This window comes from Mytilus edulis, chromosome 6, assembly GCF_963676685.1.
Source record: "Mytilus edulis chromosome 6, xbMytEdul2.2, whole genome shotgun sequence".
In the NCBI taxonomy this organism is placed as follows: Eukaryota; Metazoa; Mollusca; class Bivalvia; order Mytilida; family Mytilidae; genus Mytilus; species Mytilus edulis.
The window spans coordinates 54080726-54102527 of NC_092349.1; the positions used below are offsets into that span (position 1 = coordinate 54080726).

At 31.4% G+C, this 21802-nt stretch overlaps 1 protein-coding gene across 1 annotated transcript; it reads left to right on the forward strand.

Annotated features, from left to right (window-relative positions):
* Window positions 1-2203: 2203 nt before the first annotated feature.
* On the forward strand, window positions 2204-11361 carry LOC139526128 (mitochondrial ubiquitin ligase activator of NFKB 1-like). Its single transcript, XM_071321269.1, has 3 exons — window positions 2204-2341; window positions 8888-9087; window positions 10584-11361. The coding sequence occupies exons 2-3, from the start codon at window positions 8999-9001 to the stop codon at window positions 11311-11313; spliced, it is 819 nt and encodes a 272-aa protein (XP_071177370.1). The 5' UTR covers window positions 2204-2341; window positions 8888-8998; the 3' UTR covers window positions 11314-11361.
* The last annotated feature ends 10441 nt before the right edge of the window (window positions 11362-21802 follow it).

The following is a 21802-nucleotide window of genomic DNA, read 5'->3' on the forward strand; positions in this document are numbered from 1 at the left end:
CTATTTAAAAACTTTTGTAAGGAAAATCAAATAGGGCTACCATCTATTAAAACAAATTTTATCTGATGCTGTATTTTTTTAATGAACATTGGCCAAATATTGTTAATCACGGGATTGCAGTTATAATTTCAATCTGGATGTTATCAATTTAATTCTTTTTATCCCTTCGGAATGCTAAAACAACAACAAGAACAATTTTATTTGTGTTACTGTGTTGATATAACGAAATCACCTATTAAATGCGCGGTATCACTGGCCGCGCGGACACAGGGGACTCCACTTTGGGGAGGGTCTAAAACGCGGAAGTGGAAAACGTGTATAAGGATGACTTCCGGTCAACTTTTTGCCCTTTTATAGTTATATATTTATTTTTTTGTTTATATCATATTATTTGTCATTTAATGTCTTCAAGAATCAATTTCAGACTTTGACCGGGTTATATGCTTTTTCGTGAATTTAAGTTTTAATGTTCAAAAATGTGTTGCCAGAGTCACACTAAGAAAGACTTCCGGTCAACTTTTCGGTAAAAAAGCATATTTACATAAATATGTTTTTAATTTAATCTTATAGCCTATTATAATAGCTTTTACAATCAGTTTTATTTATCGATTTAGCTATAGCGGTTCAAGATTTTAGTTATAATACACCTATTTTTCACTTCCGCGTTTTCCACTTCCGCGTTTTAGACCTTCCCTCCACTTTGTTTGCCGGTTCAGATACCAGCAGGTGGAAGATAGGTCCGCTGCTGTATGCCCTGAGGTAATCGGTGCCATCAGGTAATCGTGGTAATGTGTCAATGATTAAATTCGCACGAAAATATAGTTCTTATTTAGATAATTCTTAATTAATACAATGCCATCAAGTGCTATATTTATAATTAAGATATAAGTTAATTTCAGTGAGTATAATTATTTTCTGTAGCATTTATCTGCTTTTGTTTTCTATAAACAAGGATAAACTTGGTCATCCAAAAAATTATAACAAATATTATGCATGAATATAGATAAGATCAGCACGTGTAGCCATAGACTGAGAGTTGTAGATTTGTAGTGTAAATATATAGATGCAGTTTATAGAATACAAAATTAGATGAGAAACATGGTTATTAACTATTTTAAAGCCAAGCGAGTAAAATACGGATCTATAAATATATGCTTTGCCTAAATCATAAAAAAATATGATTATTTATACTTTGATTTAATTGATGGAATACTTTTCACATATCGACTGTTTGTACAACTATTATGAAAAAAAAACGTATGTGTCTGTCCCAAGTCAGGAGCCTGTAATTCAGTGGTTGTCGTTTGTTTATGTGCTACATATTTGTTTTTGTTACATTTGTTTTATATAAATAAGGCCGTTAGTTTTCTCGTGATTGTTTTACATTGTTATTTCTGGGCCTTTTATAGCGGACTATGCGGTATGGACTTTGCTCATTGTTGAAGGCCGTAAGGTGACCTACAGTTGTTAATTTCTGTGTCATTTTGGTCTCTTGTGAATAGTTGTCTCATTGGCAATTATACCTCATCTTCTTTTTTTATATGTATCATTATTGAACGCATACATATCGTTATCTAGGTTCTTCTATTTTAATTGTATATATCTATAACTACTACCCCTTTCGAAAAAACAAAGAATGGTACACAAAGAAGCTTTCAATAAAATACGTTTCAAACAAGGATAAGGAAAACCAACGAAAGTGGTAAATAATTTAACAATTTTGCATTTAGTGTTAATGTTAATCTTACAGTGCAATATGCATGCAGGACACTTAAATTCAAATAATGCCGTGACAATTTATAGCGGTATTTTTTGTAACAGCTCAGTGGCGGATCCAGAGGGGTTCTGGGGATAGGAACCCTTTTTTTGGAGATCAATGCATTTGAATGGGAACATATAGTTGGAACCCCCTCCTTTTGTCCTGGATTGGGACCCCCCCCCCCCTTTTTAAAATGGCTGGATCCGCCACTGCATCTCATGCAGTCGGACAAGATGGACTGATTTTCAATAACCTATCTATTAAATGTTATCATTTTCTACTTATGTTACTTTAAAAGAAGCACCCAAATTCAATATATGCGTAATCTGTCCATATGTAAGTGTCATATGCACCGATTACCTCAGGGCATACAGCAGCGGACCTATCTTCCACGCGTTCAGATAACCTAGCTTGTTCCGGTTTCTACTTTTACTTTCACTTTGTAAGGGATCAAGGATCGTCAGGGCGAGAATATCAGATTCTTTGAGAGGATTTGTTTTTGGTTTAATAGTAGATGCTGGAGTAGCCTTGATTTTGTATTACTTTTACAAGAGGAGTAAAAGAGCAGAAAACGAAATTCAGGTTATTTTACAAAAAGTTATAATGGATTTCGAAATTATACAGCTTAATTATGATCAATTAAAAATGTATTAGTAGTCCAAATAATTATGACGTCTTGAAAGGCTATTATAATTTTTTTGCAGTTCAACATCAAGAAGTGATCTTAAGCTCTCCAACTACACCCAAGACAACACAGCCACAAGTGCCCAAGATTCCAGTTTAATCTTGTTCGCGTCCGGAAGACTTTAACAGAACATTCCTGAAAATATATTTTCTAATAGACTTGACTTTATTTGTTTAAGTTTTTTTTTCGTATACAAAAAAAACTTGTCCCTGGGGGAGGAGATAACTAATCATTTACTAATGTACTGTATATATATATATATATATATATATCAGGTATCAGTCATCCTTATTATTAAAGATATAAACCTAGGAAGATGATGACTCTCATTTAATTAGTAAAGACATCTACAAAGGGCAGACAATTTAAAATTCTATTGGATCAAAGAAATCTTAAGAATTCAAGAACAGAAGATAGGATCACTTTTTTACTTTAATATATATACAAGTAAAACAATCTGAATGTCTAAGGGACATAACTAAGCCATTTTTTTTTTACCTATACAAGTAAATAAAAGTCACTTGTACAAGTATCCTATAGCTACGAATTAACTTATATGTGTATATTTATTTTTACTTCCTCAAGTAAATAAGAATTACTTGTATACATGTATGTAGTACCCCTGACTGATTGACATGTGCTCCCTTTCGATTTTTATAAATTTTAGATTTTAAGATTCCATTAGTAACCATGGTTACGGTTTTATTCATGAAAAAAGTGGGATTTTCCAGTTTTCGGACAATAACTCAAAAATGCTTTTAGCAGTCCTCATGAAACTTTGGTGAATTGTTTATGTCTATTGATGAAGCTCACTTCAAAATTTTATTAATTTCAGACTTCACATTTCGGGTTAAATCATGTATATATATATATATAGGGGTTTTAATCATTATAAAAGTGGTGATTTTCCAGTTTTTGACAATAACTTAAAAATGCTTTCAGCCATCTCATGAAACTTTGGTGAATTGTTTATATCTATTGATATAAGCTCCCCTTTGATTTTCATAAATTTCTAATATGACATTGAGAAGTAATTGAACTTTATTCTTAAAAATGTTACGGTGTATCATGTGCAGCACCTGATGCTGTTTATTCCTGATGTTGACCTGTAAACAAGTAATTATTTGAATCTGGAATAATTTTGAAATCTAAAAAAATTGATGCACACATTGCTAAGAGGGGTTAGTTACCTCATACTGAAATGATAGTGAAAGTAAAATTAACCTTAGCCAACCTCTGAATTTAAAGCCTTTAACATACATAACATGTTTATTATAATTTTTAAGATTCAAAATTTAGTTTTCATAGGTTTAATGAAACTATAGGTTTAATGAAATTAAACCTAGAAAAAAGAAGATGTATGACCTAATCTGAGTACCATGAGTACAGGTTAATTTTATTTATGTTATTCTTTTGATGATTTATATTATATGCGCATGGTTATAAAATATGCAATTATGATAAAATTTCCAGAATAAATTTTAAATGCAATTATCATGTTTATAATTTGTACAGATTTTTTTGGTACACGTTATTGGTGTTTTGTATGTATAAAGTTATCAGTGTTTTATTCATATACATAAACAGACTTTTTATGGGTATGAATATATGGTACAACATTGTACAAGGAGAAAAATAAAAAAAATAAAATTTAAACCATTCAGGTATCCTCATTTCCAGTTTAAGAACATAGAATAGCACTAAATGTTAGGTTGAAATTTATAAATTTGAAATTAAAACTTTAAACGAGTACATTTTAGAAGATAAACAAACCTGTATCACCTGGTACAAGAAGGTATGTGACAAAAAACTTATAATTTGTACAAAAACCCTGTTAAAAAAACCTACATCTTGTACACAACAGATAACTATATTTATATACATTTTATATATCATGTTTTCCAAGCTTTTTATATGACCGCAAACATTTTTGCGGTCTTATGTTGGTATGACGTTGGCGTCGTCGTTGTCCTCGTTGTCGTCGTCTGAAGACACATTGGTTTTTGCACTATAACTTTAGTTTAAGTATATAGAAATCTATAAAATTTAAACACAAGGTTTATGAACACAAAAGGAAGGTTGGGATTGATTTGGGGAGTTTTGGTCCCAACAGTTAGGAATTGGGGGCCAAAAAGGGGCCCAAATAAGCATTGTTCTTGATTTTCGCACCATAACTTTAGTATAAGTAAATAGAAATCTATGACATTTATACACAAGGTTTGTGACCATAAAAGGAAGGTGTGGGATTGATTTTGGGAGTTTTGGTCCCAACAGTTTAGGAATTAGGGGCCAAAGGTTCAAAAAGTAAACTTTGTTTGACAAATGTTTGATTTCATCAAAAATTGAATAATTGGGGTTCTTTGATTTGCCGAATCTAACTGTGCAAGTAGATTCTTAATTTTTGGTCCCGTTTTCAAGTTGGTCTACATTAAGATCCAAAGGGTCCAATATTAAACTTAGAACACGTATGATTTCAACAAAAATTGAATTCTTGGGGTTCTTTGATATGCTGAATCTAAACATGTATTGAGATTTTTGCTTAATGGGCCAGTTTTCAAGTTGGTCCAAATTGGGGTCCAATATTAAAATTTATTTGATTTCAACAAAAATTGAATATTAGGGTTCTTTGATATGTGCTGAATCTAACCATGTATTTAGATTTTTTCTATTTGGACCTGGTTATTAAATTGGTCCACATTGAGTCTAAAGGGTCCAAAATTGAATTTCATCAAAAATTGAAAAATAGTCCGGCGGCTACAAGCATATTTCAGACGAATTGTGCACATCCTGCATGAAATTTGGCAAAGACCTTCCTCAACTATTTCTCTTTTATTTCAGATAGGGAGGCATTTGAAGAAAATGTCTTACTTCCGGTAAAATCCAAAATGGCGGACATCATACTTATATCAGCCCTATATTGAAGGCTAGTATGTGAAAAGGTGTTACTATCATGCTACTAACATAATATTTGGTACCGATCTTTGTTATATACTACTTTTGGGTATATGATCATGATTATATAGATAAGATGTCTTCATAAATCCTAATTCCGGTAAAATCCAACATGGCGGATAAAGTACTAGAATAAGCTTATTTTTAGGGAGGGTAACTGAAATGTGTTTTAATGTATTGCTACTATCAATACATTGTCCAGGAACCTTTTTTTTTTGCTTCTCATGCATACAATGTATAAGAAATATCTCTTGAAAAACTTTACTTCCGGTAATATCCAAATGGCGGACATAGAAATATCAATTTTCTATTTTAATATTCAACTTTTTTCAAAATGTAAAGAAAATGTTTGTTTTTTTTTGTTTTTTTTTGCTTGTCATTAAACTATTGGCTTCCAGTTATCCTCAAAACCACTAATTTTATTCTGTGGTAAATTTCTAAATCACACTTCCGGAGAAAAAAACCAATTTGGTGTAAATTAAAAAAAAAATGAGTCCTCAATCCATATCTTTGATTTAGAGTTTGAGATAGATTGGTTCAAACAAAATAAAATAATACTTATACATTTTTCAAATTATTACTATTTGGCTAAAAATTCATGTTCATTCACAGTCACCACCACATGCAAAAAAAGCAGTGCAATCGAGACCCGATTTTCTTCATTGACTACGACCGTGACATCCTCTGTATCTTTATCTGTATGAATACGTTGTCGATACCAATTCTGGCTTAAATATATCGAGCGCCGCCGATTTATTGACGAGGCGTAAGAGCATATTTGACGCTCCCTATGCTTGATGTACGCACTACAGTGTCGTCTAGCTGATTCGACGCGATCACCGTCTTTACAAAGAATGAGTTCTAGTATTGTGATGTTTTGCTTAGTGGAATGTCAAAACACTTAGAGTGTTTCTTTACTTGCTTTCCCACAATATTTGTTGCGTGGTAGTCTTCGAACTTCTTGGCAGTTATGTTTCTCTGAGGACGTTCTTTTTTAAGAAATTCGTCTGGTTCAATAGCAGGAATCAGGCCCCAAATCACTTTGTACATAAATATCAACTTCTAGCTTGTTCGTCTTGCAATTGTCTGGAGGTCTTGTAGTTCCAGTTGGGCAATCATATTGAAGACACACCCGTCGTCTCTTGACTTGTAATCTATGGTGATAAATCTTGCCGCTTGACGTTGTATCCTTTCTAGCTTATTTATGTTTGTTACCGTGTAGGGGTCCTACACTATGACTCCATATTCCATCGTTGATCATTATAGATGTAAGAAACAATACCACGATCTTTGTAAATTTTGAAAATAAGGTCTTCGATTGTGAATAAACATGTATTGGCGGCCATAAATAAGTCATTCTAAAGATGTTTAAGAACTTTAGTGATTTTATTTTGGTTTGATCAATCTATCCAAAACTCTACATCGAAGATATGAATTGAGGACTCATCTTTGTAAGTAACGCCATATTGGGTTTTTTTTACCGGAAGTGTTAACTTTGTATTTAAAAATATAAAGCTGAATAGAATTAGTGGTTTTGAGGATGACTTAAAGCCAAAAGTTGAATGACCAGCTTAAAAAAATCATTAAAAAAAAAATGAATATTAAAATGAAAAATCATCAATATTTCTATGTCCGCCTTATTGGATATCACCGTAAGTAAGGGTTTTAAAGACATATGTCTTGTACTATACATTGTATCCATGAGAAGCACCAAAGAAAGGTTCCTGCACGGTATAATGATAGTAGCAATACTTGAAAACACATTTCAATTACCCTCCCTTAAAATAAGCTTATTTTAGTACAATGTCCACCATGTTGGATTTTACCGGAAGTAGGGTTTTTGAAGACATCGTTCAATTTTTTTTTTGTCGCGTTTTTGAATTTCCGGATCGGCGCAGAATTCTACTTCCGTTTCCGGTCTTGTTTACATGAGACTTTGAATAAAATGTATATTTATCAGTCTAAGAAGGGAACTAATACTAATTCATTTAAAAAAAAATGTTTGTTATTAAAAAAACGTTACCTGATGACAGCGTTTCTTTGTTTACATTGAATATGACGTCATAACTTAAATAACGTCACAACTAAAATCCCTAACAACAGAACCAAAATCGGAAACGTTACGGTATTTCCGTTTCTCTTTTTAACATTGTTGATTTAAAAAAAATCATAGAAATCGTCCCCATTCACAGGTAATTCCTGCCTCATATTAACACTTTTTCACATACTAGCCTTTTATATTGGGCTAATTTAAGTATGTTGTCCGCCATTTTGGATTTTACCGGAAGTGAGACTTTTTTTTCAAATGCCTCCCTATCTGAAATAAAAAAGAAAAAGTTGAGGAAGGTCTATGCCAAATTTTATGCTTGTAGCAGGATGTGCACAATTTTTCACAAAGCCGCCGTACTTTTATTGGGGTTCTTTGATATGCTGAATCTAACCATGTATTTAGATTTTGGATATTGGACCATAATAGGCAAATGTCCAATTTAATATTTTTAAGTTTTTAAATTTAAGTTCTTAGACCACATTCATTCTCTATCAGAAACCTATGTTGTGTCAACTATTTAAATACAATCCAAATTCAGAGCTGTATCAAGCTTGAATGTTGTGTCCATACTTGCCCCAACTGTTCAGGGTTCGAACAATGCGGTCGTATAAATATGCGCTCTGCGGAGCATCTGGTTTTTCTTTGTGCTTTATTTAAAAGATATTGATTTGATATTTGGTGTATTATTTTATCAAAACAAGCTACATGTACGGATAATATTCAAATTCTGTTATGGTCTGACAATGTTGTGCAGAGTTATGGTCCCTGTACAAAGACAATTCACTGAAATAATCAGTTTTCCATGTACATCTTTATCATGCTTGAAGATATCGATTTGATAATGGATACACAGTTTTATCATGACAAGTTACAGGTGAAGTTCAATTTTGGTCCAGTATAATGATAAATAAATATTGTGCAGAGTTATAGTCCTTGGAATTAGTGATTCACTCACATAATCAGTTCTTTTCACTTTTTTTCCCATCATACTTGAAGATATTGATTTGGTAATTAGTATACAGTTTTATCATGACAAGTTACAGACCATGTTTGAATTTTGTCTGGTCTGATGATTTTGTGTAGAGTTATGGTCCAAGGACAAGTTATACTTATAGATCGAGTCAGCATTTTGTTACAGAATGAATTTTTCACCAGTACGGGACTAGAATGCTTGTTAAGATCAAAGACATAAATAGATCTGAAAAATGCTGATTAATATTGTTAGAACTTTGCACTAACTTCTACATTACTAGTATATGTTTTGAGTACAATTATATGGATAATATCCAGTATTCTTGATAACTTCTAATTTGAAACTAAATTCAAATTTTTTGGCCATGCCACATATTTCATGAATCATTTCTTATTGAATGTCATATTTTATGAAATTAGCTGTAAAAATTGTATTGTAATAATCTTATGGTTGTTTTATTTCATGAAGAAAGCGGAACGGTATGACTTAGACAGAAATTTGATATGGAAACTAAGACAATTACCAGATCAAACAATTCCTTATGGATGCATAGAAGGTATAACAGCTAGCCCTTACAGTATGTCGAGTCACTTCAGCATTTTTAGAGGGGGTGTCATTAGAGACATTGCATTGATTGAACACAAATCAAAGAGAAGCAATGGCGAATGGTAAGATTGTCAATTCAAAAAAGAATAAGGGCTTTATTAGCATTGATTAAACAACCATTTGTTTAGTACCTTGAATTTAAGACCTATATAAAGAACTACAGATCAGATTATAATTTCTTTCAGATTTTATAAGATATCCGTCATCTAAGTTTGTCATATATCAATTGTGGTATAGTGACATTTCTTCATGTATTACTTAATACCTAATTCATCTACAAACATGTTAAATAATGATGATGGTAGAATTTTTAATAACCTTGACTGGCTTTACAGCCCTCGCAATTGAAATAAGTGAGAAAACTACTGAAATTGATAAAATTTCCTTGGTTGCAGGAAATCCCATAAACATTTTATAAAAAACAAATAGTGCTTACTAAAAAATTAAAATTTATATCAAATTATTAGCCTTTTATGGGAGGAAGGCTGTTAGTTGAAATAACTATTATGTACCGAAAACTAGATCTTAGATTTGTTGGGGGGATTAGAGAAAAGAAGAAAATTTGTTGTCATTTGTTGCTGAATTACTTATTTTTTTCGTTCATTATTTTGTACATTCATTAGGCTGGTAGATTTCTTGTTTGAATTGTTTTACATTTGTCGTTTTGGGACTATGGCAGTGAGAAAGTTGTTCATCTACAGTTATAACAAGTCTTTCAACATTGAGGTTGTTTTAAGCTTCAACGAGGGTGGTAAAGGTGGGTGCTTGTACGGAAAAGTCTTGAAATAAGACATCATTTCATGTTAAACGTTAAATAATTTCTGTCATGACAGTTGCAGAAAAATAAAGACTTTGATGTGAATCTTTTGCGACTGAGTAGCTGTCCTCTTGTATATATAAACTCTCTGTTTTACATATTATTCCCTATTTAGTAAAAACATTTATGATATAGATGTTTTATGGCTTTTAAAAAAGTATAAATTTAACAATCTTCTGAACTTTAAAAATGCAAATAAAGGAACAGCATCATAGGCCTTTCCGCCTTATCACAAAACAAAATTCAATAGTTTTTTTTCTTGACGATCCCTGTAAAATTAAATAAGCAGAATACGTTGAACGAGGCACCTGTCTTGCACAAGTGAACAACAAATGAAAATGTAAAAACATCATGAACATGTTAAACTTGAAATAAAAATCGTCGATCACGTTGCAAGAAAATAACCCTTTACCATCCTCTTCAACTCGCATGTGTGTTTCTACTCCTATCTTAATTTACTAGAACTTTGCCAGTATTCTTCCGAAGATTTTCTTTAAGGACACTGACTTCCTCCACCAATAAAAACTGAATGTCATGAAATAACAAGAGTGCAAGGAGTGGCGATTAACAATAACAATCAATCCATCAATCAAATTGCATAGGTCTTTCATAATACCTATTTTGTTGAGTACACTGTAGAAATCTTTGTGAATGGATGCATGTCAATTATACCCATGTATTTTATGTATGATGGTTCAAATATTGCAGCATGTTATTTTAATTGTTCTGTTTTTATTACAGGTCAGACGTCCAAAATGTTATTCATCATGTTGATGCATTGCCATTTTATTTGCACAAAATTAAAAAAAATGGTTCAAAAGATGCCAGAGTTCATATCGAAGAAGCAAAAAGTGCAGATTTTCTATTAGATGACCTCACTGTCATCTATGACAGGTATACGTCAGACCAATCTGGACTTATTCAGCGTGGAATGGACAGAATATTTGGTCAAGTCATTACAGGGATACATGAATATGAAAAAATGTTGTTTTTAGGTACTCCATTGCTGGGCATTGGACGGTTAAAGCTGGAAAATAATGCAATATACATGTCACCCCCAAAGAATGGGTCCCGATTCATACTGACAACACAAACCAAAGAAGAAGTCGTTAAACATTTCTCTTCACAATCAAACATAATTAAAATTTTTCTTGGTATTACCTGTGTTATAGGTGTTGGCCTGGCCACATATATTATAAAAAAGTGGTACACAAAACGAATAGAAAGAATGGCCCAGGAGGCAGAGAATGCACGAATGGCTGCAAGAGCTGCAGCAAATAATCGTCAATCATCCAATAATTCAGACTCTCAGGAGTGTGTTATTTGTCTATCAAACCCAAGGGAAGTAATTTTGTTAAATTGTGGACATATATGTGTTTGTATTGACTGTGTTCAAACATTACCTCAACCAATGAAATGTCCTGTTTGCAGACAGAATGTTGTGAGGTTCCATAATGCGTACATGGCATAAGAAATTACTTGTACAATGTTGTAATTTAATAATAAATATTTTTATATATACTTTATTTTTCTATAAACATTGATAATATATGTTAAATATAGGAATCAATCCTTGTGTCTGTTTATATCACATTCTGTGGTCATTGCACAATTTGGGTTCTATCTGATATTATTTTATTTTGAATTTAGAATTTAGAAATTAGAAATTTAACGTTTACCACCATAAACATTGTCATCTCAATGACCTTAAGAGAAATAACATGTCTAGCACCAATTTGCAATCAATACAATATCTGAAAGCATCAAGGAGAGGTACAATAAGGTAATTGAGACAGCACCTCAACAACTCTTCATAGTCACATGAATAAAAAGCATTATGTTATTGTTTAAGTTATATAGATATTAGAAGATGTGGTATTAGTGCTCATGAGACAACTCTCTGTCCAAGTAACAATTTTTGTTGAGCCTGCGACGTTTGTTGCAGAAAGCTCGTCATAGTGATAGTTATCCAGCTGTGGTGTTGTCCTTGACTTCATTTTCATGGTTTAGTGACTACTTGAAATAAGAATAAAGAATTTTAGGAATTTTAATTTCTCTCTTATTATGAGTAATAGGATAACTATATTTGATATGTGCGTACCTTGCAAGGTTCTCATCCCCAACACACAGTTTTAACTTGACCTCGAACTCAATTCATCCATGATCAGTGATCAAGGTTAAGTTTTGATGGTCAAGTCCATATCTAAAATACTAAAAGCAATAGATCTAGTACATTTTGTGTACGGGGGACTGTAACGTGTACATGTACAACTGACAGGTGTCATCTGACCTTGACCTCATTTTCATGGTTCAGTGGTCAAAAGTAAGTTTTTGAGTTTTGGTCTTTTTTCTAACATTATGAGCAATGGGTCAACTATATTAGGTGTATGGAAATATTTTATGTTGTACATGCCAGTCTGGCAGGTTTTATTTTACCTTGACCTCATTTTCACAGTTCATTGCTGAGTGCTAAGTTTTTGTGTTTTGGTCTGGTTATTTTTCTTAAAACTATTAGCAATAGGTCTATATTTGTTGAATGGAAGGATTGTAAGCTGTGTTTGTCTGTCTGGCAGATATCATCTGACCTTGACCTCATTTTTGATGTTCATTGGTCAATGGTTAGATTTCACGGTTAAGTTTGTTTCTTAGATTCTTTAAGCAATAGATAAACTATATTTAATGCATAGATTGATTGTAAGGTTTATATGTTTGCATGTCATGGTCCATCTGACCTTGACCTCATTTTCATGGTTCATTGGTCAACTATAAGCAATAGTTCAACTTTATGTTGTGTATTGAAGATTGTAAGGTGTACATGTAATTCTTGTTTGGTTAATCTGACCTTGACTTCATTATGTTGGATCATGTTAAGTTTATGTTATAGATGTGGTACAGCCTTGTATTTAGGACATACTATCAGTGATAAGTAAAGAAGAGACATTTCAGTTTGTGCAATCTTGTTAAAAAAGTAAACCATTGTAGGTCGAAGTACGGCTTTTAACACAGAATCATGGTTCACTACGGACAGGTGCAAACAAATGCAGCGGGTTAAAACTTTTCAATATGTACCAACATTTACCCTTACCTGAAACAATAGTGTTACATCACAACATAGAAAGACACTCTATAAAATCAATTGAAATGGCTTAAGTTAACACAATCAAACTTCATATATTAACGTTAATATTAAGTGAAAATATACTGAATGACAAAATTTGATCTATGACATAATAGATATATAAAATCAACAAAATAAGGGGTAAAATGTTAAACAAATTTAGAAATACAACCATATCCTTGCACAAAATGCCGCCAGAAGAATATATGTACACAGTTAAATGAAAATTTTGTTGTAAGGTATACAGTAATGGAGTACAGAAGCATATTTTACAAAATAATTTTTTTCATAGTACGAGATCAGAAGTGAAAATACTAAATTTCAATCCTGATATCTGTGATGAGTTTATTTACAACCACTGGGTCGTTGTCACTCCTGGTTGAGTTTTTATTCCCTGAGGGTATCACAAGCCCAGTAGTTAAAACTTCTTTATTGAAATGGACTATTCTGTATAATAATCATTATCATAAATAAGCTGTTAATGAAACATTGAATTTTTTAAATACTATGGCCTTTCTACTTTAATTAAGGTAGCACCATACAAATATGTTATACATCCAATTCCCCAGTTTTAAAATGTTGTAACTTTCTTTAAAAGCTAACTGTGTCTTCAAAATTTTACCAGAAATTGCTACGTTCAATTGAAATTAGCTTCTTCACGGATCCCCCGAGAGGGTTGATTTTATTATATGTTGTTCCTAGAGCCATTACCTACAAAAGAATGTCTCAGATTTCGGATAGAATGTATACATCAAATTTTACACCTAATCAAACATTATCTGCTTTTATGTGGTAAGGATGTTTACACTAATTACAAATTTATGAGACAAAGGAATACGATAGCGATAATTTGAGACACATTTTTGTAGCTCCTGCTGTGTTGATTAATATAACGTAAAAAATTATTGTGTAGTTATAGAGATGAGAGCTAAATTTATTTAAATAAAATGACCATGATTTTACAATTAATTGCATAATAATTGATTACATACTGATTGTATGGTAAAAATATTGCTTTATTTAAAAGATTAATCCTTATGGTTTTAAAAAAGTTACAGATTTTTAAAGGTTTCAGATTGGAAGTAAATTAATCTTTGTATTGTGCTACCATAATACATTCTAACTTTGTTTTCGAAAATAAACTGGCTACGCCATGCCAAAAAAAAAAACCAACAACAAAAAAACAGACACACAACAGTACAAAAGATAAAACATAGAAAACTACAGACTAAGTAACACTGACGAACCCCATCAAAACAACGGCTGATCTCAAGTGTTCGGAAGGGTAAGCAGATCCTGCTTCACACAGGCACCTGTGGTGTTGCTTATGTTATTACAAGTCCGGTAAACAACATTATATTTGAACTAAATAAGATAACATAGTAATTGGTTATTAATGTTTATAAGATCATGTTATAAAGTATGGTTTAAAACAAATTAATTGTAGTAAAATGTAATAGTAATGGTGAATGTGACAAACTGTTTTAAGTAACACACTGCAACCTATACCAAATTAATCACGAATCCATGTGTTCAAAATAATAATGTTATATTATTATTATTGTATTATTTAAAATTAATAGCATTACGAATAAATATGCACTCACTAAGAAAGATATGTTTGAGCTATCCTGATTAAACAATGAAAATCATATATATATTTCCTGTGCACATAAAAAATACTCCACGAGGTTAATGACATTTAATGTGATATTGTCAACCTAATGTCCATATCAAAAGAGATGAACTTCGTTGTCGACATTACACATGAAAATAATCATCGCAAAACAAGCTGTGAATTCTAATACGATATCTATAACTATGGCAAGCCGTTCTCGTCAAAACTATGTTTAAACCCTTTTTTTCGAAAAATAATACACACTGAGATTTAAAAACCTAAAATAACACACTGAGAAATTGTAATTACACACTGAGATTTAAAAATTTAAAAACACACACTGAGAATTCAAGATTACACACTGAGATTTAAAAAAAGACACACTGAGATGAAATCGAAACAAATTGAAAAACACACATTGAGAATTGTTAATTACACACTGAGATTTAAAAAGTACACACTGAGATTAATATGCAAATTACTAATGAATATTCATGAGATGAATAAGTCAACAGATTAATATCTTGATCTCAAGAACTCTTGTCATTATAATGAAATACGATTCCTTTAACCAACATTCGTAATAAATTTCAAAAACTAATATCGCTCATATTCATAAGTTTGTTGCCTATAATTAAGATCATTACTACCAGTGTATTGGGAATTTTTTTTTATTACTTAAAACCGTTTAAGCATGGTTCCCTTTTCAAAGGTCTTCCAACTGTTACCCTTTCGAAAGGTAATCTTTTAGATTTTTGTTACGTTTACTAGTATATGCTATAATAGACACTTGAGTAAAAATTTCACTGCATTCTTTGTTTTTTTGCAGATTGTTCCAATGTTTCTTATAATTTGAATAAAGTTTTTCATCATTTGGTTATATTTTGTAATAAGAGTAAGTGGGTATTTTTTTTGTTCTTGTATTTCTAAAGTTTTTTTTTATAAATAATTTGGAACCAAATCGAAGGACTAACGAGTTCTGTCCCCTATTTGTTTTAAGCTTGTAATAGATTCAGATTAAGTATGCTAATTAGATATTTGCTCATAAAAAGTGCGCACAAATCTCAGTGTGTAATTTCAAATTCTCAGTGTGTGTTTTCAGTTTATTTATTCTAAGTGTGTCTTTTTGAAATCTCAGTGTGTAATTTTCAATTCTCAGTGTGTAATTTTTAATTCTCAATGTGTGTGTCTTTTTCTTTTTTGTAATCTTAGTGCGTCTTTATGAAATCTCAGTGTGGAATTTTTAATTCTCAGTGTGTAATTTTTAATTCTCAGTGTGTGTTTTGAAGTTTTTAAATCTCAGTGTGCTTTGTTGTAATTCTCAGCGTGTAAATTTTTCGAAAAATAGTTTAAACATAGTTATGACGAGAACAGCTTACCATATATAACAATTAATGTTGCAAGATCTTCGAGGGCTCCTTGTAAACCTCTAGTTATATAAATCGTATAAGATATAAAAAAATATATAGAAGTTGATCAGGCATTTTCGATAGGAACGATTTATAATTATAAATGTTACTCAAATTCTATCTTAGATTTGCTCGTTTGAAATCGTTCTTGTTTGGAAATTACTTGGTATAGGACACTATATACTTTTATGAATAATCGTTTCATAATTATTCTTACAAAACCATTCCAAGCGTTACATTGATACATAAGAGTTACAAAAATGTCATATTATGTTACATCTATGATATAATATATATTGAATGCTATTGAAAAACATGACATATATTTACATGACGTTAATTAATACAATTCAAATGCTATTATCGTCTGAATTAACTTACATGATTTGTGAATAATACAAACAAAACATAGCATGATAAAAGCATGCATCAATCTAACATGTTTAACAAGCAGACTTATATACAATAAGATATAATTTATGCTGACCATTATGTTTTGTTATCTTCAATTAAAGGTATGGAATTCTTTTCAATATCCTGTTCAAATCGTCGAAGTTGATGAACCATATTAGTGATTTAAATTTGAGAATCTTCGTAATTAACTAGGGATTAAAACGAGTACTCGAGTACTTATGTATCGTTCGGTACTACCGATAATCGTTTACCAAATGATAATCGCAAGATCATCTTCCAGTTAGAATGTTGTTGCTTTCTTTAGTTTAACAAAAACAATTTTGTTATTAAGAGCGCCTCTGGGAAATCATATATTAATCCAAGGTTTACACTTTAGCTAATCTTAGTCACTGCCCAATCTCTGTATCTTTAGAACATACATTTTCATCAACAGAACTGTTGGTTACATAATACTACAGATACACAGATATTTAGCGTTGTAATCAACTTCAGTTGATAATTTAAAAACGCAAATGCATGTACTTCAAAGTTGTGATAGTTTAAATAAACCAATTTTATAAATGCTTTGTTTGAAGTGTTTATGATCGTGTAAAACATGTCAATTTCATACATTTATGCACACCACTGTGACATTGTTTTGATAGGGCCACATTGCTTTAAATGGTTTTTGATTTCATGTTAAAGAGGAACGAAAGATACCATAGGGCCAGTCAAACTCATAGATTAAAAATAAACTGAAAAAGCGATGGCTAAAAATAAAAAGACAAACAGACAAATAGTGGTACAGAAGACACAACATAGAAAACTAAAGACAAAGCAACACGAACCTTACCAAATCCTGGGGGTGATCTGAGGTATAAAGTGGTGTTATTTCATAAATTATCAGGATTAGAACAAATATGATTAAAGTGGATATGTACTGGTAGTAATTGATATATGCCAAATTAAGCATTGATTTTCGTTTCATTTAGAGTTAGCATTTACGTACTAAAAGAATTATATTTACGGAATTTGTCCCCAACACAGGTATGACAGGTAAAACTTTTCATATTACATATCAGACTCAGTGCAAATGTGGTGTACATTTCATTAATCCTCTGCATTTCATTATTCTACACAATCTGTGTTACAATTTAAACAACATGAACACATTGCTTTTAATCTACAACTAAGCAATTGAACTTTTTTTTTTAAATTGAATGTATATACACACTGATTCTTGATTATGATTCTGATGGTGCCAGTGTTTTGTCCGTCTTACATATTCATGATGAATCAATTATGATTGATTGTTATTTCTATAAAATAAGAAGAGTGCTATACCTCTGTAAAAACTTTTGATAATCTGATAGTTTGTTTTTTTCGTGAAGAAAGCGGAATAGTTTGGGTTAGACAAAGATTTGGCAAGGAAGCTGACAGAGCTACCAGATCCACCAATTCCTTATGGATTCATTGAGGTTATAACAGCCAGCAAGAAGGGGCTGAGAAGTAACTGTGAAGACGATGTTCAAGGTGTCGTTAGAAACATAGTATTGATCTAACACAAATCAAAAAGAAACAATGGCGTATGGCAAGATTGTCAATACAAAAAAGGGAAAAGTTATTTTTTAGCAAGAATTATAAAAACAGTTGAATTTTAGATTTAGAAAGAATTGCATGTAGACCAGATTATAATTTCTTTGAGATTTAAAACGACATCTGTCTTCAGTTGGTCAGATATCAATTATGGTTTAGTGAAATTTCTTCACGCGTTTCATTAACGCTTTTAAATCTTGAAATAAGGAAGGGAACTACAGAAATTGACAAAATTTCATTGTTTGTGGGCAAGCCATTTAATTTGTTGGGCGATGGTGACTGATGTGCCCATGTTTTGACTATTGTATTTGTTGTGTCTGTTTGTTTAGCGCATCAATGTAAAAATATCGGAAATTAATGAGACTGTCATTAAAGTGAGAGGGTTAGCGCTATAGAACCAGGTTTAATCCACCATTTTCTACATTTGAAAATGCCTGTACCAAGTCAGGAATATGACAGTTCTTGTCCATTCGTTTTTGATGCATTTTGTTATTTGATTTTGCCATGTGATTATGGACTTTCCCAATTGATCTTCCTCTAAGTTCAGTATTTTTGTGATTTTACTTTTTTTTTTTATATATAATAATAAACGATAGTGCGAACTTAAAAGTTGGTTAATTGTTTTTCCACAATTTAAATCAAATTATTAGCCTTTTAGAGAGGTTTAAATTACTACTATGTACCAAAAACATGAAATTAAGAGGTTAACCAAAGAATCTTAATGTTTGTTAAATAATCCCACAAATTCAAATATGCTATATTTCAATATTCACATTCAGATAATTTGAATGTGAATGTCACAGTATGAATAGTTTATAAAAGGAATGACTGTAATATTTTTTCTGTCTATGAAGAAATAACATAAAAAATGTGGTGCACACTGAATAACGAGCCTAACATTTTGTTAATGTTTCGAATAGACAGATTACAATCATTTCTTATAATTTGATTCTAAATTCAATGTTAAACCGGAGTAAACTATGTAAAAACGTTGATGACGTCATGATCACATGACAAAATTTAATATATATGTCTATGAGCTGATAAACAAAATAACGCCAATCAGAAGACGTGTTACATCTAAAATTAAATTTTATTTCTATAACAACTTGACAGAGAAGATTATAATTTCTATTATAATATTGATTACAATGAAAAACTGTTGATTTTAGTGAAATAAGAAAAAAAACGATAATTTTTCATGAGAACTAAATCTGGTAATTTTACACCACTAATGACATACAACAATTGGTAATGTCACAACGTTATGGATGATGTAGAAATAAAACGAATTGTTTAAGAATAAAAAATGTTCCTTATATTTTATATAAGGGTGCCACATGTGGAGCAGGATCTGATTATCCTTTCGGAGCACCTGAGATCACCTCTAGTTTTTGGTGGGATTCGTGTTGTTTATTCTTTAGTTTTCTATATTGTGTCATGTGAACTATTGTTTGTCCGTTTGTCCTTTTCATTTTTAGCCTTGGCATTGTCAGTTTATTTTCGATTTATGAGTTTGACTGTCCCTCTGGTATCTTTTGTCGCTATTTGTTCAACTAAAAAATCAATAGTCAAGTAAATAAAAAGAATAATCAATTGAAGGAAAAATTTTCAACTCATGACTGAACACCACCATGCATATATTAAATTAATGTAATGTTTGGTCACTTATTAAATATATTTGAATTATCTAATTAGTTTTTATACGACCGCAAAAACATTTTGCATTTGTATATATTGGAATCGTTGTTTTCGTCGTCGTTGTCGTCGTCATAAGGGTCGTCCGAAGACACTTAGTTTCCAGAAAATAACGTTAGTTTAAGTGAATGGATTTACATGAAATTTAAACACAAGGTTTGCAACTACAATAGGAAGGTTGGGATTGATGTGCAAGGTTATGGTCCGAACAGTTTAGGAACAAGGGGCCCAAAAGGTGTCAAAATAAGTATTTTTTTAGTATCCAGACAATTACTTGTGTGTAAGTGTATGGTTATTTTTGAAGTTGTACAACAAGGTTCCATGCCAAAAAGGAAGGTTGGGATTGATTTTGGAAGTTATGGCCCAAACTGTTCAGGTATAAGGGGTCAAAAAGAGGCCAAAAAACAATTATTTTCTAATAATTTGTATAAATTGGTTATAACTTCACCAATTTCAATGGGGTTATATTCTTGAATTCTTGGGGTTCTTTAATATGCTGAATCTAACAGTGTATTAAGTTTTTGGAATTTGGGCCCGTTTTTAAATTGGTCCACATGAGGTCCAAAGGGTCCAAAATTAAACTTTGTTTGATTTCATAAAAAAATGAATTAATGAGGTACTTTTATATGCCAAATCTAACCATGTGTATTTGGATTTTTTAATTTTAAGGTCCAGTTTTCAAGTTGGTCTACATTAAGGTCCAAAGGGTCCAAAATTAAACTTAGTTTGATTTAACAAAAAATGAATACTTTGGATTCTTTGATATGGTGAATCAATCCACTTATTTAGATTTTGGATATTGGACCCTAGTAGATAAAATCAAATATTTTAAGTTCATTAGACCACATTGATTATGTGTCAGAAACCTATGCTGTGTCAAATATTTTAATCACAATCCAAATTCAGAGCTGTATCAAGCTCGAATGTTGTGTCCATACTGGCCCTTACTATTCAGAGTTCAACCTCTGTGGTCATATCATGCTGCGCCCTGCAGAGCATTTAGTTTTATAATTTTTTTTCTATATAAACTGCTTAATCCTACAAATCACACTGTAGTGGAAGTCAAAGAGTGTAAGAAAGCATTAATATGATTGAAATTGACAGAATCAATGTTTTGCAGGAAATTATGATTTGTTTTAAATTTAAAAACTGTAAATTTTACAAATAAGATAATGTTGGGAAATTATGAGCATGATAGTGACAAAAAATCCAATATATATTGCTTTTTCTAGGAACACTAGTTTTGCTCATAGTCCTTATTGAAAATATTATAACATTATTTCAATTGAAAGTGTGGGCCTTAGTGACCAAGTCTTAAAGACTTCAGAATAGAAACAGGGAATGTGTCCATGAGACAACAACCAACCAAAGAACAGAAAAAAGCTCAAGGCCATCAATGGGTTTCCACCGCAGTCAGAAAATAGTTCATCTACAGTTATAATAAGCTTTTAAACACTCAGGTTGTCTTTAGTTTCAATTTCGAGGTGTGTTTCGACTCCTCTCTTAATTGACTAGAACTAGTGCCAGTATTCCTCCGAATGTTCTATTTTAATGTAACTTTTACGAAAATCATCTTCACTGAAAACTTTTGGCCAAAGTAAAACATATTTTACAACAATCAATTTAGTTTGAACGCATGTCATTTGCAAACTTAGCAAAGTAGGTCAGTTATTGGTTTGGTAAATGGACGATAAAAAAGCACAACTCATGAACGGTAGAAAAACATGTGATAACAATTTTAATTCGTATTTACCAATTACAAAATCTGTTATAACGATTTCAACCAAATCGTGTTATTAGATATTTGATTTGTTATAACAAATTATAAAACTCGTGATTTCCAATTCAAATTAATTTTTTGGAACTGAGGTTCTAAATGGGCTTCCGTATTACGACGAAATGGGCTTCCGTAATGTTATTGTATAATATATAGGTCAATCCACCGGTCAATCAATATGTGACACAACGATAACATAAACTATTCTTATTATAACTTAGGTTATACTGTACCTTAATTACAAATGTTATTTAGTCAATGGTCTTATCTTACATATTATTTCAATATCAAATAACAATACCAACACTAAGCAAATATTCATTCAATTGTAAACATGTATTAAAGCTCGTA

What these genes read in the sequence shown, in the direction of transcription:
- LOC139526128 (XM_071321269.1), top strand. Translation starts at nt 8,999, where the DNA reads ATGTCGAGTCACTTCAGCATTTTTAGAGGGGGTGTCATTAGAGACATT. An exon ending in AAGAGAAGCAATGGCGAATG is followed by an intron (nt 9,088 to 10,583) that starts GTAAGATTGTCA and finishes TTTTTATTACAG; the next exon opens with GTCAGACGTCCAAAATGTTA.